The following is a 19,903-nucleotide window of genomic DNA, read 5'->3' as shown; positions in this document are numbered from 1 at the left end:
TTGTACAGTGTACAATTGGTTGTGTAAAATATTGATCTTCATCAGATTGGATATTAGAAAAGTACTAATAAAAAGACAGCAGGCACGTTTAGTCAAACAAAATCGTCTTGCATCCAAATGTGTTTGGCAGGCTTTATTGGCATTTCCCATCCACACTGATATAGATACCATCAAACGGTATTTACATCAAATAGGCATATAAACGTTTTTAGATGTCATTTTGAAATAACTTAAAGTCAATGTCTTTTTTTAATTCACAAGTGCTCAAGCAAGTCTTAAAAAAAAAAAACAACACACACCATACTTGCCAACCTTGAGACCTCCGATTTCGGGAGGGGGGGCGTGGTTGGGGCGGGGCGTGGTTAAGAGGGGAGGAGTATATTGACAGCTAGAATTCACCAAGTCAAGTATTTCATACATACCGTATTTTCCGCACTATAAGGTGCACCGGATTATAAGGCGCACCTTCAATGAATGGCCTATTTTAAAACGTTGTTCATATATAAGGCGCACCGCATTATAAGGCGCACCGCATTATAAGGCGCATAGAATAGAAGCTACAGTAGAGGCTGGGGTTACGTTATGCATCCTGTAGTTGCGAGACCTGTTGTGGCTCAATATTGGTCCATATATAAGGCGCACCGGATTATAAGGCGCACTGTCAGCTTTTGAGAAAATTGGGAGGTTTTTAGGTGCACCTTATAGTGCGGAAAATACGGTGTGTATATATATATATATATATATATATATATATATATATATATATATATATATATCTACATCCTGAAAATATGCAAACAAAACTCTGTTTAGATAATTGATACTTCAAACTTGCATAAAAAAAATTTAAGGAATATAACATAACTTGGCTTCTAAAAGCTTCAAAATGTAATAAATAAAATGCTAAAGTTGTTGATAAACAAGAAATTATTTTAATAATTAAATATGGTCATTTTAAATGAATTATTATGATCATTTAAAATTAATTATTTCAAATATGTGTACTTTAATGTATAATTCTAAGGCTGGATAAGGAGTCAGAAAAAATACAAATAAAAATACAATTAATTTTGATGTTTTTAGCAAAATATAGTAAAAATTGATTTAGTTTTTTTATTTTGATTAATAAATATATGTATTTTTAGGTAAGATATACATAATAATACAATTTATCTCTCGTCTGGATGATTTAGTTCTTGTCACTCTGTTGTCCTCCCGTCGTGAAAAAAGGCTGTCCTCACTCAGGTCCGCATGGAGCTGGAGGGGGCGTGGCCTCCAGCTACGGCTGAAAATCGGGAGATTTTCGGGAGAATATTTGTCCCGGGAGGTTTTCGGGAGAGGCGCTGAATTTCGGGAGTCTCCCGGAAAATTCGGGAGGGTTGGCAAGTATGACACACACACAAAAAACCAACATGAGTGATGCTGCGATAGAGAAAAAACACAATTGTAAACAAATGACATGTGTACAGCAGACAGCACAAAAAGGGTTTTAACATAAAAACAGTTGTTTTTTCCTAACTGTACAATGCATTGGTCATTGTAGGCACAGCCATAAAGACGTCATCATCTAGTCCAACAGGGGCACTCAGCTTGAGGAGGCGCCTTTGTACGCTACGTTGGTGAAGGTTGACGTCGCTCCTTTGTACAGCGGGTTGTTGCCCTGGGAATGACAAGGAGGAGTTTAAGTGAGGAAAAGCTCAATTAAAAGATGATGATAGTTTGACCCAGTAACAGAGGATTTTGTCCGATGGTTCTCACCGTGTTCCACTTGGCTTTGGCTCGCTCTTTCTCAAACCTGTCGTATTCCCTGCGGTCGTGGATGGTGACCAGCAGCTTCCAGATGAGCAGAGCCACCAGGCCCAGCAGCAGGATGGCTCCAGCCACGGCAGAGAGCACCACCGGCACGTTGGCGCCCTGAGGGCATTCTTAACGAGGCACAAGGGGCCACATTTGTGTCAGCCGGGATGCAAACTGAAGCGGAACAAGGGTGTTATGTTTCAAGTAGTACCTGGCTCTTTCATCACGTACAAGATGGATTTGCCACTTTCGTCTTCGTAGTATTGGAAGTGCTCCACGCAGTCATTCACGTCTTTGTACGAGCAGTTCACCGCGTTCTTCGAGTGGAACTCTGTCGGGGCGAAGATCGTAAATTATATCCGCGTGTCGAAACCTTTACAAATCATTTGTGTTATCTAACACGACATTACACTTCTCACCAATTTCCGTCACCACTTGTATTTCGTCTCTGCAGATTCGATTGCAGCTCTTGTCTTCTGCGTACTGGCCTCTCTTGAAGTGCTGACACTCAACGCACGCCCTGCAGAGACAACAAAATGTTAAAACTTTTTTTTTTTACACGTGACACCTTAAAGCATCACAAAATAATCCTGATTAAAAAGGGAAAACAATGGCATGTAACTATATCACACTGACATGTGGTAACAATACATGATCAATAATCAAGAAAAAATGTGTAAAAAAAAGTGGTTTCATGTACTCTAATTTAATATACAAACCCTGTTTCCATATGAGTTGGGAAATTGTGTTAGATGTAAATATAAACGGAATACGATGATTTGCAAATCCTTTTCAACCCATATTCAATTGAATGCACGACAAAGACAAGATATTTGATTTTCAAACTCATAAACTTTATTTTGGGCAAGAAAGCATTTAGGTTTTCAGCACCGAAGGCTTGGAATAACCTACAATCGAACATTAAACTTCAAACCCTAGTTACGCTGAATGAGTTTAAAGCTTCTGTGAAAGGACTGCAGTCTACCTTGTCTGTATGCACATGTGTCATGTGAGCAAGTTTTAATGTTGTAAATGTGATGTTTTATGTATTTGTTTACTGTTTTTAATGTAACCTTGCTGCTGCCCTCTTGGCCAGGTCTCCCTTGGAAAAGAGATCTTTGATCTCAATGGGATTTTACCTGGTTAAATAAAGGCTAATAATAATAATAATAATAATAATAATTTTAGTTTTTTGCAAATAATAATTAACTTAGAATTTCATGGCTGCAACACGTGCCAAAGTAGTTGGGAAAGGGCATGTTCACCACTGTGTTACATCACCTTTTCTTTTAACAACACTCAATAAACGATTTGGAACTGAGGAAACTAATTGTTGAAGCTTTAAAAGTGGAATTCTTTCCCATTCTTGTTATATGTAGCGCTTCAGTCGTTCAACAGTCCGGGGTCTCCGCTGTCGTACTTTACGCTTCATAATGCGCCACCCATTTTCGATGGGAGACAGGTCTGGACTGCAGGCGGACCAGGAAAGTACCCGCATTCTTTTTTTACGAAGCCCCGCTGTTGTAACACGTGCTGAATGTGGCTTGGGGCGGTATAGCTCGGTTGGTAGAGCGGCCGTGCCAGCAACTTGAGGGTTGCAGGTTCGATCCCCGCTTCCGCCATCCTAGTCACTGCCGTTGTGTCCTTGGGCAAGACAGTTAACCCACCTGCTCCCAGTTTAAATGTAACTTAGATATTGGGTTTCACAATGTAAAGCGCTTTGAGTCACTTGAGAAAAAGCGCTATATAAATATAATTCACTTCACTTCACGCTTGGCATTGTCTTGCTGAAATAAGCAGGGGCGTCCATGAAAAAAACGGCGCTTAGATGGCAGCATTTGTTGTTCCAAAACCTGTATGTACCTTTCAGCATTAATGGTGCCTTCACAGATGTGTAAGTTACCCATGCCTTGGGCATTAATGCACCCCCATACCATCACAGATGCTGGCTTTTGAACTTTGCGTCGATAACAGTCTGAATGGTTCGCTTCCCCTTTGGTCCGGATGACACGATGTCGAATATTTCCAAAAACAATTTGAAATGTGGACTTGTCAGACCACAGAACACTTTTCCACTTTGCATGAGTCCATCTTAGATGATCTCGGGCCCAGAGAAGACGGCGGCGTTTCTGGATGTTGTTGATAAATGACTTTCGCTTTGCATAGTAGAGCTTTAACTTGCACTTACAGATGTAGCGACCAACTGTAGTTACTGACAGTGGTTTTCTGAAGTGTTCCTGAGCCCATGTGGTGATATCCTTTAGAGATTGATGTCGGTTTTTGATACAGTGCCGTCTGAGGGATCGAAGGTCACGGTCATTCAATGTTGGTTTCCAGCCATGCCGCTTACGTGGAGTGATTTCTCCAGATTCTCTGAACCTTTTGATGATATTGTGGACCGTAGATGTTGAAATCCCTAAATTTCTTGCAATTGCACTTTGAGAAACGTTGTTCTTAAACTGTTTGACTATTTGCTCACGCAGTTGTGGACAAAGGGGTGTACCTCGCCCCATCCTTTCTTGTGAAAGACTGAGCATTTTTTGGGAAGCTGTTTTTATACCCAATCATGGCACCCACCTGTTCCCAATTAGCCTGCACACTTGTGGGATGTTCCAAATAAGTGTTTGATGAGCATTCCTCAACTGTATCAGTATTTATTGCCACCTTTCCCAACTTCTTTGTCACGTGTTGCTGGCATCAAATTCTAAAGTTAATGATTATTTGCAAAACAAAAATGTTTATCAGTTTGAACATCAAATATGTTGTCTTTGTAGCATATTCAACTGAATATGGGTTGAAAATGATTTGCAAATCATTGTATTCCGTTTATATTTACATCTAACACAATTTCCCAACTCATATGGAAACGGGGTTTGTAATAAAAATGTAATATATCTGTAAAGTTAATTTTATTGATAAAATATATTAATAATAATCAAATTTAGTATAATATAATAATAGTGATGTAATTGTATTATTTATATTATTACACAGTATATCCTATTCTAATAACAGCAATAAGAAAAATTAGTAATTAAAAATATATTATAATTAATGTAATTATTATTAAAATACTATCATATTCTCTTTATTATATAATAATAATAATAGCTGAAAATGTGAATTTAGTAGATTAAGGATTAAAGTACAGTACCACATGACTTTTAGCAGACAATCAGTGAAAATAGTGATTAAAAAAAATTATACATGAAATATGATGACATTATATATATTATTTATAATTAAATGCTAAATATGATAATAAAATAATGTGTTAAAAAGGTCAATGTACTCAAATGTCATAAAAATAAATGTTATGAAAAATATATACAGTATTATATAGTTGCAAAGTCATAAAGGTTATTATTTCAATATATTACAATGACAACTCATTCTACTTGTAAAACCAGTAAATCCTACCAACCTCCACATCTTCTGATTTTTCTTAATAAAAATCAAATAATTTAGTCTTTTTTTGTTGTTTTTGAAAGTCAGTCGTACCACGCTTTATCTGTTAATATTTCTTAAAACGCAAGTTTGTCGTGTGCGTGTTTGCAATACTTCTTAATGGTGCAGGAGTCGGGGCAGGTGGGACACTTCTCGCAGGTGGCGCCGTAGGCTCCGGGCTGCGTGCACTGGCACACGCCGCACTCGCAGTTACCGCGGCCGCTGCACACCAGGCCCATGTTGGACATGCACGTGTCGATGCGCGTGCTGCAGTTGCAATTCTCGCCCACCCAGCCGGGGTCACACTGGCAGAAGCCGCAGCTGCACCTGCCGTGACCTGCAAAAACAATAGCCAAATGTAGTTGGTAAACACTGTCACTAGAGGGCTCTGCATCAAAACCCGCGCTGAAAATGTCTAAAAATGTCCATACCTTAATGCAGTGTTTTTCAACCACTGTGCCGCGGCACACTAGTGTGCCATGAGATACAGTCTGGTGTGCCGCGGGAGATGATCTAATTTCACCTATTTGGGTTAAAAATATTTTTTGCAAACCAGTAATTATAGTCTGCAAATTATGTGTTGTTGTTGAGTGTTGGTGCTGTCTAGACCTCGGCAGAGTAACCGTGTAATACTCTTCCATATGAGCAGGTGGTGCATAATCTAATGTTTTGTTCACATATCTTAGCATGTATTGGCCTACATCGGATTGATTTTAGCATGTTTAATGCACACAAAGTGTCAAAGTGCCTGTCCTATTACTAAAATAACATCGACTTTATGCCTAACAAGATTAGCAACTGTCTGAGTTGGGAATGTCTAGGATGTGAGTGACAATCTTAGTCATTTCCGATCGATTCATTATAGCCTCCTTATCTGTGTGTGTGGGTGTGGGTGTGTAATGATGATTGCTAATTACACTGACAATACGAGCCACATCACGTCTCATCTTGTTTTTGTCCTACTTTTGGCTCGACTAACAATACCAAGAATGCGAGGTTTTAACCACCTTGGCGTGCTCGAGCAAGTTCACCTGCAGATGAAAAAATGTGGACTTTGTTATCGCCGGTGGGCGTAACTTGTTATTCATTAACTGTGGGGAAAGTGTTAATAATTCCAGGCTATTTGGGTCTGTACAAAAAAGCTCTCGTGTTTAAAAGTACTGCAAAAGTCAAATAAAAGTACTGCAGATTGGTGAGCGAAAACTAACGCACTGACACACGTTTACAAAGTAAACAAAGTGACTAAACGGGCTGCATCTTGACGTTTTTCCCCCGACAACGACAGGAAGTGTGCCTAATGTGAAAGTGCGTTGATGGTTTCCCCATCTTCTTGTCGACCAACAAGCACACATGTAAACACTTCCTGAGACGCCACTCAAGCCTGTCGCCGCAAAAAGAACACAATGTATTCCAGCATACACTTTTTTCCCCCATAGGATTTAGTCAGTTCTGGGGTCGGACTGCCGATATTATCGGCCGATAAATGCTTTAAAATGTAATATCAGAAATTATCGGTATCGGTTTAAAAAAGTAAAATGTATGACTTTTTAAAAACGCCGCTGTACGGAGTGGTACACGGACGTAGGGAGAAGTACAGAGCAGTTGCGTCTCCCAGTCATACTTGCCAACCTTCCCCATTTTCCTGGAAGACTCCCGAATTTCAGTGCCCCTCCCGATTTCCACCCAGACAACAATATTGGAGGCGTGCCTTAAAGGCACTGCCTTTGCGTGCCGGCCCAATCACATAATATATACGGCTTTTCACACACACAAGTGAATGCATAACATACTTGGTCAACAGCCATACAGGTCACACTGAGGGTGGCCGTATAAACAACTTTAAAACTGTTACAAATATGCGTTACATTGTGAACCCACACCAAACAAGAATGACAAACACATTTCGGGAGAACATCCGCACCGTAACACAACGTAAACACAACAGAACAAATACCCAGAACCCCTTGCAGCACTAACTCTTCCGGGACGCTACAATATACACCCCCCCCCCCCCCCTCCCCAACTCAACCCTGCGCCCACCTCAACCTCCTCATGCTCTCTCAGGGAGAGCATGTCCCAAATTCCAAGCTGCTGTTTTGAGGCATGTTAAAAAAAAAAAATGCACTTTGTGACTTCAATAATAAATGTTTTTCCATAACTTGAGTTGATTTATTTTGGAAAACCTTGTTACATTGTTTAATGCATCCAGCGGGGCATCACAACAAAATTAGGCATAATAATGTGTTAATTCCACGACTGTATATATCGGTATCGGTTGATATCGGAATCGGTAATTAAGAGTTGGACAGTATCGGAATATCGGATATCGGCAAAAAAGCCATTATCGAACATCTCTAATTCCAGCATACATTTTTTCCCCCATAGGATTTAGTCAGTCCTGGGCTCAAACTGTCACCAAAGACAAAGTTGAAACTAACATTTGAACATTACCGTGTAAAAAAAAAAAGGAGTTTTCCTGACTTGGACAATGAATCAGGAAGCTTTCCGCTCGCTTACCTTCTTAATTTTTCCCGCGAGTGTGAAAGGAAATGAACCCCTGTTAATAAAACCTCTGATGAAGTTCGCTGAATAGGACTCCAACCAGGTTATGGCGAGGTCTAAAAGGGGGTTCCTGGGATCAATAGGGTTGGTTTTATTATGGGACATTACTACTAGGGATGGATACTGTTAGAATAATTGTTTCTAAATTATCACAAAAACTTTGTGTTACATTGAGGGTCTGGTGAGAAGACAAAAGCTGTCTTTGAAACCTACCAAGAGTAAGGCTTGTAAAACTCTACTGTGTAGGGGGGGAAAGCAAGATGAAGGTGTTCCTGTGTACTTTCATGTATGGTAATCAACAGAAAGATATTGTTCTAACCCAAGGACTTCAAAGCGGAGAGAAGACAGGATCTGCCCAATTTCCAGACGACCTATTTTTGAACCTCCTTTTTTAACTGGTTTACGAACGTCTTTTTGAACTATTTTATGGACCTCTTTTGGAACTATTTTACGAACTCTTTTTTAACTGACCTTTTCTGTGAATTGTTTACGATCTTTTCTGTGAACTTTTTGCGACCTTTGTCCTTTGGAAACAGTGGTGGCCATGTGGTCGGGGAGGATCCAAAATAAAAGAAGGAGACGTGCAATCTTTTGGCAGAGCGTGCTGAGATACTGTGCAAGGGTACAGTGTACAGACGGCTCTCCTCAATATTGAGTCCAAATTGAATTCTGTCTTTGTTTAATTATTTGCCTCTTGTCTTGTTTAATAGATGTAATCAGTGTTTGAACCTGACAGATACCGAGTTCAGTGCTTTTTCAGGCACCGACCGATTTCCGTCAGTACTACCGGGTATCGATTCACGTAAAATCAAACGGTGCCATATTTTGATACATTTGTTGCACATGATGTAATGTGCCATTATAGACTTGTCACATCTGGTTGCGCGGGCTCACGTAAACAATCACTCAAGCAGCCCTCAGGTAGGACTAGTCAAACTCCGCTCTAACTAACATAGCAATTTTCAACACCAACAGAGCAAATATGCGTGGTAGAAAACGCTATAACGTATCTTCACTCTTTTAAAATGTGCTAGCTTGATGCTAATTTGTATTGGATTTTCCATAGACAAGCTACTATTAGCATTAGCAATTTCACATGGCGACACTTCCAAATTTGGTAAAGGAAACTACAACTAAGATTATTGTTACAGTCTAACAGCTGGTGTGTAATTAGCACATTACTTACAGTATAAACACTTTACAGGGCGCAACACAACACATACAACTTCCTGGAAAAAGCTACTTTCTTCATAGCCTCTACCAGGGGTGTCAAAGTAATTTTAGTTCAGGGGTCGCATGGAGGAAAATCTGTGCCAGACTATTAAAATCATGGCATTAAAACTAAAAAATAAAGACAACTTCAGATTGCTTTCTTTGTCTTACTTTGGTCAAAAATAGAACAAATACATTCTGAAAATATTACAATAAAAATATAGAAAAAAAATACCGGCAGCGGTAAAGTTTAGATAAATGAAGGAAAGAAGAAAGTGAATGAATGTTTATAACTGAATACATTTACATAAGCATAAAAGTGTGTTTTCTTTTGTATTATTTTTTTAATTAATTAAGTAACGTTTATGACAACATTTTTCAAAAACACAATACAGAATGTGAGATATAACAGGATAATGCATACATTTATCATTTGTTTTCAAAACGCTTACAAAAAAAGTGGGACCCCAAATTTACTGTGGGACCCCATTTTTATGACTTGATAGGGTCCCTGAGACCCCCCCTTTTGAAAAATCGTAGCACCAACACAGATGGAGTATCGGTGCGTGCAAAACAGCAGCAGGCTGCTGTGGCCTGCGGGCCGGTTCTAATACTAATCAAATATCCCGGGGGCCATAGATAATTAATTTGCGGGCCGGATCTGGCCCACGAGCCTTGACTTTGACACTTGGGACCTAGAGCAAGGGTTCCTGAACTTTTTCCACTGAGGGCCGCACAATGAAAAATGAACGCACCCAAGGGCCATTTTGATATATTTCATTTTCAAAACCAATACAATACATATTGCAACCATTAGGGCCCCCTTTAATTTTGGTGAACGTTAAAGGTGTCATAACCCGTCAAAACAGGTCATGTCTTGTTTTAGTTTTGTAGTGATGATCACTTTGTTTAATGTTTTGTTCTGTTCTCAGTGCTCCTTGCCTGCTTTTGTTTACGTTATTGTTGCTAGGTGCACTGAATACACACCGGTTTCTGTTTGTTGATTAGTGTCCCCACCTGCTGCCAACACTAATCACACACCCTTATATACCCGTCTCCTCATTTACTTAGTGCGGGCTGATTGAGTGTGACAAAAAACGAATCACAAGTGCTAATAACGGATATTACAGAAGCTTATATCGTTGTTTACTTCCAGAGCAGCCATCTTTGAAGCCAACTCGGGTGTGGTGAGAGTCTCCGACTTTCCGAGTCGGAAATCCGAATTGCAGGGGCGTTCTACAAGGAACTCAGAAATTCAGATTTACCAGTACAAATGGAACGCAGCATAATAGCTAGCTGGCAACTAGTACACTAATAGTCAGGTGGCATCTAGCATGTTACTAGCTAGCTTCAACTAGCACGCTAATCACTAACTGGTAGCTAGAGCTGCTAACTGCTAGCTGGCAACTGGAGAGCTAGTCGCTAGCCATCTTAAATACTAACATTAATATAACAATAAAATTATTTATCCATGTTTTTATTTTAAACCTGCAAGACAAAGTGAGTTAAATCATACTACAGTGGGTTAGAATGTTAATGTGTATTTCAAAACATTTAAATCTGTGCAAAAGTTGCGAGGGAAATATTAAGAAATATATTTTTTAAAAAGTCTAAATCAACCAAAAATTTCACAACCCCCGCGCAGTGTCTCGGCGGACTCCCTTGGGGTTGCGGACCCCCTGCTGAAGACCTCTGGGGTAGATTTTACCTTGCGGGGTCTAAATGTACCTGTATAGTACTTCTAATTTTGAAAGTCGACAAATAAATGTTCTGTTTTAAAACTGGAATTATTTTCAGCTAAGTTTTTGCAATCTTGCAAGTTGTTACGATTGAGTCGCATCTTAATGCGGGCGGGGTTCGTTCTCCCGGGATGCAGACGGACCACTCCGGACAAGGCGTGCAGGTAGGAACATGATTTAATCTTCGTCAATCAAACACGTACCAAAAACAGAAAACAAGCAAAAGGAAAACGTGCCGATCGCACGGGAAGCTAAGATAACCACTTAGCGCAGGAATCATAAACTAGGAGCCACAGCAAACAATGAAGCAAGACCGGGTGTGCATACTTGCTAACCCTCCCGAATTTTCCGGGAGACTCCTGAATTTCAGTGCCTCTCCCGAAAATCTCCCGGGACAACCATTCTCCCGAATTTCTCCCGATTTCCAGCCGGACCTGAGTGAGGACAGCCTGTCGTCACGCCCGCTTTTCCTCCTTATAAACAGTGTGCTGGCCCAGTTATGTTATAACATCTACGGCTTTTGGAGCTCAGTGCGCTACTGCACACACAACAAGAAGGAGACTATGATATATGTCTCCGTTATCCATAGGTTTATCTATAACCCATAAAGTAGGCAGGCACGGAGCTATTGCTCAGCGTGTTTATTCCAGCCGGCACGTTAATACACTGACACATCCAATCATGCATTGCTTCAAAACTACGGCAAGTAGTAATGTCAAAAAACATAACAGAGACGAAGCAAAAGAACGAAGAAGAGACAATCATGACGACGACGAGTAAGAAGAAGAACGCTTGCAAGTTCCAAAATGATTGGAAAGAAGAATTTCAGGTCATCCAGGACAGCTTGAAGGGGAAAGGGTATGCTAGGGAGAGATGGAAGATTCCAGACTCTGGTGCATTTGATGAAGGCCCTTTTGTGCGTGCCACACAGCAATGCATCATCCGAGAGGGTGTTCAGCATGGTTAGAATGATAGTGACAGAGAATAGAACGAGGATGGACAAATCATTGTATTCCGTTTATATTTACATCTAACACAATTTCCCAACTCATATGGAAACGGGGTTTGTATTACACAACGTATTATCTATGAATAATAACGCTAACACTGAAAGTATTGACTTGACCACGCCTCCCTGACCCACCATATCAGAAGTACTGTTTGTTATTCTTAGCAAGAACCCAACAGGATTTTGCAATAAATGACTCAGCCCATCTGGATGTGTGAGGGGGAGGGGCTCATGACATCACCCAGACGGGTCAAGGGTCGCTAATTTTAAAGCATTTAATCCGGTCAACCCTCCGTCTGTGTCTGAGTGAACAATAGTTAGTGGCTTACATGTTTCTTACATCACACTTTTATGGCTACGGGGAGTCTTTTCTGGGACTTTTTTTCCGTTGTTGTTGACGTCAGCCCAATGTGCAAGAATTCTAACATCCGGCTCATTAAACTCACATGCAGACTCCAAAGAGGGTAAGGAGGAGGACGTTAAGAAACACGAAAAGAGGGAGGAGGCTATGTAAGTGGATGGAGTAAAGGAAAGCTTAGGCTTATTTCCTGTATAGGAATGCAGACTTTCCTGTTCTCTGGAAGTGCCCTCACATTTATTGGGCCCCCAGGCAGGCCTTTCTGTCTCTCGCTTCCACGGCTCGGCAGCTCAAGGCGGAGAACAAACGCACACAGCCCCAAGGAACGAAAATGTCATGCCGCTTTTTACAGGTCACGCCGCTGACTAAAATGCTTTCGGTTTCAACGCTGGTCCCCATAATAGAGTCCATTGTTGCGCACTACTCAGTATGTGCGCATACCGCCATGAGCCCAGTCAGGACTGTGCAGGAACTTAGTCCCAATTGAAGCATTACAAGTAAAAGCCTGTCCAAAACCTTCGCTTCGCTTGCCATTACATATACTGTAATATTGTACATGGTAATTGGGATTTGTTATATATTGTATATATTATATACAAATGGGGGAGGGAGGTTTTTGGGGTTGGTGCACTAATTGTAAGTGTATCTTGTGTTTTTTGTGTTGATTTAATTAAAAACAAAAAAAAACATACAAAACAACGATACCGATAATAAAAAAACGATACCGATAATTTCCGATATTACATTTTAAAGCATTTATCTGCCGATAATATCGGCCTGCCGATATTATCGGACATCATTTATCATATTATCGGCCGATAAATGCGTTAAAATGTAATATCGGAAATGATCTTTATCGGTTTTTTTATTATCGGTATCGTGTTTTTTAATTTTTATTTTTTTAATCTTTTTTATTAAATCAACATAAAAAACACAAGATACACTTACAATTAGTGCACCAACCCCAAAAACCTCCCTCCCCCATTCACACTCATTCACACAAAAGGGTTGTTTCTTTCTGTTATTAATATTCTGGTTCCTACATTAAATATCAGTATATATCAATACAGTCTGCAAGGGATACAGTCCGTAAGCACACATGATTGTGCGTGCTGCTGGTCCACTAATAGTACTAACCTTTAACAGTTAATTTTACTAATTTTCATTAATTACTAGTTTCTATGTAACTGTTTTTATATTGTTTTACTTTCTTTTTTATTCAAGAAAATGTTTTTAATTTATTTATCTTATTTTATTAATTTTTTTAAACAGTACCTTATCTTCACCATACCTGGTTGTCCAAATTAGGCATAATAATGTGTTAATTCCACGACTGCATATATCGGTTGATATCGGTATCGGTAATTAAAGAGTTGGACAATATCGGAATATCGGATATCGGCAAAAGCCAATTTCGGACATCGCTAATAAAAATATAATATACGAGAAGAGGCAATTCCTGAAGGAATTGCGTGAATGCTCCAATGCTGAAGTTGTACTGAAATGCTGACAGAATGTAGTATGCATGTAAGAATAGTTTGAATGTTGAAGAGCTGACGCTGAACTGAAATGGTTTAAATGTTGAACTCGTTTAAACGCTGAAATGGTCTGAATGTTGAAGAGTTTGAATTTCCAGGAAAAATGTAGGATGAATGTAGAATTGGTTTGAATGTTGAACTCGTTTAAACGCTGAAATGGTTTGAATGTTGAAGAGTTTGAATTTCCAGGAAAACCGGACTTTGGTTTGGAACTTGGGAAAGAGTTAGTTGAATGTCCAGGATGAGCGGAATGTGTTAATGTTGGAATGGTTTGAATAGTTGGAAAAATGTGCAACTTGGAAATATGTCCCATTCATTTCAATGGCAACTTCCTGGAAATTTGGGGATTTTGGGAAAAGTGGGATTTTTTGAAAATGATAAGGAACATGAATGTCCTGAATGAGCTGAATTGGTTGGTGTTAGAATTGTTTAAATCGGGCAGGAAATGTTGAAGTAGTAAACGTTATTAGGGAATTTCGGGAAAAAGGGTAATTTAAACTTCCAGAATGGTTGGATGTTTTAAAGGTGGAATGGTTTGAATGGGTTGAAGAATGTGGGAATTGTGGAAGTTTGAAAAATGGCCAATTCATTTTGAATGGGGAAATTGCAAAAAAATTATGGGAAATCCGGGAATTTTGTTTCGAATTGTTGAAGCACACAATTCCTGAACAGGCGGAATATTTTGAAGTTGGAACGGTTTGAATTAGATGAAAAATGTGGGAGTTGTGGAACTTTGAAAAATGTCCCATTGACTTTCGGGAAACGTGGGAATTTATTTGAAAATAGTAAAAAAACTTGAATGGTTAGAATGACTTGGTGTTGAAATGTTTAAAATCGGTCGAGAAATGTTGAAGTAGTAACATGTTGAATTAAGAATTGGTATTACGGAATTCCTGGAATTTCGGGAAAACAGGGAATTTTTCCAGTTCAAAAAACAACTTCATTTTTTGTCCTGATTAAGAGGAATGTTTTGATGGTGGAACGGTTGAAATGGGTTGAAAAATGTGGAAGGAGTAGTCGCCAGAAAAAAGGGTGGAAATGGGGCTTTGGAAAACCAGGAATTCTGGAAAGTCCTGGAATTTTTTTTTAACTTGGAAAAAGATAAGTTTGAATTTCTAGAATGGTGAAATATGTTGAAGTTGGAATGCTTTGAATAGGTTGAAAAATGTAGAAATGGTGGAAGTTTGAAAAATGGCCAGTTCTTTTTGAATGGGAAAAATGTCAGGGGAAACCTGGAATTCTGGGTAATCTGGGAATTTTTTCACGAGAAAGCCTGCAACTCCTGAATAGGCTGAACAGTTTGAAGTTGGAACGGTTTGAATCGGGTGAAAATTAAATGAAAAAGAATAAATAGAAGAATTTTGGTGTAGAAAACCATATGTGTGAATGCTCCAAAGCATATAATAATATAATATATCAGTATATATTTTATATACTGTATTTATAATATGTAAATATTACATATTTGTTATATTTTATATTGCTACTATGGTACATTTTTAGTCTACGTTATACCTGCATTACCCTTTCCATCCTAACCCTTTCCATAATACATTAGCAATATATATTTTTACAAAAGCTGCAAAAAAAAAATATTTTAAAATTTACTTTAAAAACTGGCAGCTCAGTCACCAGAAATTTACAGTAAAGGCAGTGGGGTTTTTACGGTATATATAAAAAAATTTAATAAATGGAACGGAATGGAAAAACAATACCACTCTTTTTAGCGGTAAAAAGCAACAGAGCTGCCAGTTTGTTTGTTTTACCGTAAAATCTTGGTGTTTTTAGTTTTTTTTTAAATGTTTTAGTGTGTTACTGTATATGGAAAAAAGCAGTACCAAAGTGGATTTTACGGTAAAAAACACAGTCGGCGGAATTTAACCGTAAAATCTATTGTCAATTTTGTAGTCTACAATTTTATTGATAATTTGTTTTGAAATCATAAGCCAAGCAGACATTTAAGTACAGCATGTATCTATATATTTTTATTTATATGTATATATCTATATTTAAAATATTTTTGGAATACATGATAATATAATATTTTGATTTTGATAATATTGAATTTTAAAAGATATGCAACTGCATGCAGTACTTGATTTTTAATAATAATAATAATACATTTTATTTATAAGGCGCCTTTCTGGGCACTCAAGGACACCGTACAAAATCACAACAATAAAATCAAATTGGATAAAAAAACTACAACAACAACAACAACAAAGAGAAAAGAAAAGATGATTACAATGAATAAGCAGTCAGGAATAGGTGTGTTTTGAGTCTTGATTTGAAGAGGGATATTGAATCTAAGTTGCGAAGGTCTGGTGGTAAAGAGTTCCAAAAATGTGGGGCAAAAGGGAAAGAACAAATTTATTTAGAAAGACAAGATTAAGCATTTTATTAACGCATATTATTTACAGGCTTTCTTGGACCACATAAAATAATGTGGCGGGCCAGATTTGGCCCCCGGGGCCTTGAGTTTGACACCTGTAGGGCTAGAACAGGGGTCGGCAACCCGCGGCTCTAGAGCCACATGCGGCTCTTTAGCGCCGCCCTAGTGGCTCTCTGGAGCTTTTTCAGAAATTTATGAAAAATGGAAAAAGATGAGGGGAAAACAATATATTTTTTGTTTTAATATGGTTTCTGTAGGAGGACAAACATGACACAAACCTCCCTAATTGTTATAAAGCACACTGTTTATATTAAACATGCTTCACTGATTCGAGTATTTGGCGAGCGTCGTTTTGTCCTACTAATTTTGGCGGTCCTTGAACTCACCGTAGTTTGTTTACAATGTAAACTACAAACTTTACATGTATAACTTTCTAGGACGTGTTTTATGCCACTTCTTTTTCTGTCTCATTTTGTCCACCAAACTTTTAAGGTTGTGCATGAAAGGTGAGTTTAGTTGATCTTATTGACTTGTTGGACTGCTAATCAGACATATTTGGTCACTGCATGACTGCAAGCTAATCGATGCTAACATGCTATTTAGGCTAGCTATATGTACATATTGCATCATAATGCCTCATTTGTAGCTATATTTGAGGTTATTAAGTTTCCTTTTAGTCCTCTTAATTCAATTTATATCTCATGACACACTATCTGTATGTAATATGGCTTTTAATTTTTTGCGGCTCCAGACAGATTTGTTTGTGTATTTTTGGTCCAATATGGCTCTTTCAACATTTTGGGTTGCCGACCCCTGGGCTAGAAGATGGTCTGTAAAGAAAATTGTATGTGAAATTTTGACCAAAGAACCATCATTACATTGTGTGTCAACCACAAGGAAGTGTTTTAAATAGAATAGAATAGAATAGAATAGCAAGTACTTTATTGATCCCTGGGGGAAAATCAGCGCCACAGTTCGCTCACAATAGACAATAATAATAATAATAATAATAAATAATATAATACATATACTATATTATATATATAATATATGAATAATATAAATATATTATACATATATTCTACATTTAAGTGCAGTCAAGAAGGAACATATGCATTATACAGTCTGTAGATTACAATCATAAAATTAAAGATGCAATATAATGTCTATGAATATATGTTAAGTTAACATCTTAGCTTCGTATTATACAGTAGCGGACAAAGCAAATTAGGGTAATATCTAACAATACGGCTAATCAATAATTAATTCATTTTATTTGTACAAAATACCAGTTAAAAAACGCGCTAGGGTCTGAAAATGGCCATCGGGCCGCAGTTTGAAGACGCCTTTTATAGTGACTGTCAGAGACAGTTATGAGTTTTGAATGTTTGCATTAGATTCAGTTTTATCAACGGAGGAGGCGCTAGCTGTTCCAAGCCGGAACCCGGGATGGACCACTCTTCTACATCAGTTGGCGACGTCTCTGCGCTGCCGACTTGTCTACATGCAAGAAGATGCCCGGGGGAGGGGCCCGTCTGATTGATTGATTGATTCTGCAGATGTGCCCAATGAAGTGTCCCATAAAGTTTGTAATTAAACTAATGAAGAACTACAGTAGCCTGGCCCCTCAATGACATTTTAGGCATGTCAGTGGAGAGTGACACGAGGGGAACAGGCGGGCCGGGACAGGCCTTGAAAGCAAGGAAGAGGAAAGACAAACTGATCTTTCCTGCTAGTTTTGGCATGTGTGTGTGTGTGTGTGTGTGTGTGTGTGTGTGTGTGTGTGTGTGTGTGTGTGTGTGTGTGTGTGTGTGTGTGTGTGTGTGTGTGTGTGTGTGTGTGTGTGTGTGCATACAAAACATGAAAAACTCACAAGGAGACTCTCTTACACAATCATGCCAATCTTGCCTAATGTACCGTATTTTCCGGACCATAGGGCGCACCGGACTATAAGGCGCACTGTTGATGAGCGAGTCTTGTCAGGTCTATTTTCATACAAAAGGCGCACCGGATTATCGGGCACATTAAAGTGGTCATATTTTTTTTATTTTTTTTCTTAATGTAAAACACTTCCTTGTGGTCTACATCAGTGTTTTTCAACCTTTTTTGAGCCAAGGCACATTTTTTTGCGTTGAAAAACTCTGGAGGCACACCACCAGCAGAAATCAGTAAAAAACGAAACTCAGTTGACAGTAAAAAGTTGTTGGATATGACTTTAAAGCATAACCAAGCATGCATCAATATGGCTCTTGTCTCAAAGTAGGTGTACTGTCACCACCTGTCACATCACACACTGACTTATTTGGACTTTATCGCGGTTTTCCTGTGTGTAGTGTTTTAGTTCTTGTCTTGCGCTCCTATTTTGGTGGCTTTTTCTCTTTTTTTTGGTGTTTTCCTGTAGCAGTTTCATGTCTTCCTTTGAGCGATATTTCCCGCATCTACTTTGTTTTAGCAATCAAGAAGATTTCAGTTGTTTTTATCCTTCTTTGTGGGGACATTGTTGATGGTCATGTCATGTTCGGATGTACTTTGCGGACGCCGTCTTTGTTCCACAGTAAGTCTTTGCTGTCGTCCAGCATTCTTTTTTTGTTTACTTTGCAGCCAGTTCAGTTTTAGTCTCGTTCTGCATAGCCTTCCCTAAGCTTCAATGCCTTCTCTTAGGGGCACTCACCTTTTGTTTATTTTTGGTTTAAGCATTAGATACCTTTTTACCTGCACGCTGCCTCTCGCTGTTTCCAACATCTACAAAGCAATTAGCTACCTGCTGCCACCTACTGATATGGAAGAGTATTACACAGTTACTCTGCCGAGCTCTAGACAGCACCGACACTCAACAACAACACATCATTTGCAGACTATAATTACCGGTTTGCCAAAAATATTTTTAACCCAAATAGGTGAAATTAGATAATCTCCCACGGCACACCAGACTGTATCTCACGGCACACTAGTGTGCCGCGGCACAGTGGTTGAAAAACACTGCTCTACATAACATGTAATGGTGGTTCTTGTTGACGCAGTTGGTAGAGTAGCCGTGCCAGCAACCTGAGGGTTCCTGGTTCAATCCCCACCTTCTACCAACCTCGTCACGCCCGGTGTGTCCTTGAGCAAGGCACTTCACCCTTGCTCCTGATGGGTCGTGGTTAGGGCCTTGCATGGCAGATCCCGCCATCAGTGGGTGAATGTGTGTGTGAACGGGTGAATGTGGAAATAGTGTCAAAGCGCTTTGAGTACCTTGAAGGTAGAAAAGCGCTATACAAGTATGTGGGGAGACGTGGCCGGCAGACCGACAGCGAGGCGGGGCACGCCGGGGCCGACCCTGAGATAGGCATAATAATTAGGGATGTCCGATAATGGCTTTTTGCCGATATCCGATATTCCGATATTGTCCAACTCTTTAATTACCGATACCGATATCAACCGATACCGATATATACAGTCGTGGAATTAACACATTATTATGCCTAATTTGGACAACCAGGTATGGTGAAGATAAGGTCCTTTTTTAAAATATTAATAAAATAAAATAAAATAAAATAAGTAAATTAAAAAAAAATTCTTGAATAAAAAAGAAAGTAAAGCAATATAAAAACAGTTACATAGAAACTAGTTATTAATGAAAATGAGTAAAATTAACAGTTAAAGGTTAGTACTATTAGTGGACCAGCAGCACGCACAATCATGTGTGCTTACGGACTGTATCCCTTGCAGACTGTATTGATATATATTGATATATAATGTAGGAACCAGAAATATTAATAACAGAAAGAAACAACCCTTTTGTGTGAATGAGTGTGAATGAGTGTAAATGGGGGAGGGAGGTTTTTTGGGTTGGTGCACTAATTGTAA

At 39.0% G+C, this 19,903-nt stretch overlaps 1 protein-coding gene across 1 annotated transcript in view; it reads right to left on the bottom strand.

The window, feature by feature from the left end:
• Window positions 1-118: 118 nt before the first annotated feature.
• Window positions 119-19,903, bottom strand: part of LOC133620405 (integrin beta-3-like) — a 60,931-nt gene continuing 41,146 nt past the window's right edge. The window contains exons 11-15 of the mRNA XM_061981883.1: window positions 5,359-5,581; window positions 2,217-2,317; window positions 2,009-2,128; window positions 1,759-1,925; window positions 119-1,660 (exon numbers count right to left, since the gene is read on the bottom strand). Coding sequence (XP_061837867.1) covers window positions 1,586-1,660; window positions 1,759-1,925; window positions 2,009-2,128; window positions 2,217-2,317; window positions 5,359-5,581 — 686 coding nt within the window. The 3' untranslated portion in view covers window positions 119-1,585. The remainder of the gene's footprint in view (window positions 1,661-1,758; window positions 1,926-2,008; window positions 2,129-2,216; window positions 2,318-5,358; window positions 5,582-19,903) is intronic.

The sequence above is a fragment of the Nerophis lumbriciformis genome, linkage group LG24, assembly GCF_033978685.3.
Source record: "Nerophis lumbriciformis linkage group LG24, RoL_Nlum_v2.1, whole genome shotgun sequence".
NCBI classification, from domain to species: domain Eukaryota; kingdom Metazoa; phylum Chordata; class Actinopteri; order Syngnathiformes; family Syngnathidae; genus Nerophis; species Nerophis lumbriciformis.
Note: the sequence above shows the minus strand (reverse complement) of the source record. Positions and strands in the feature narration are given on the sequence as shown.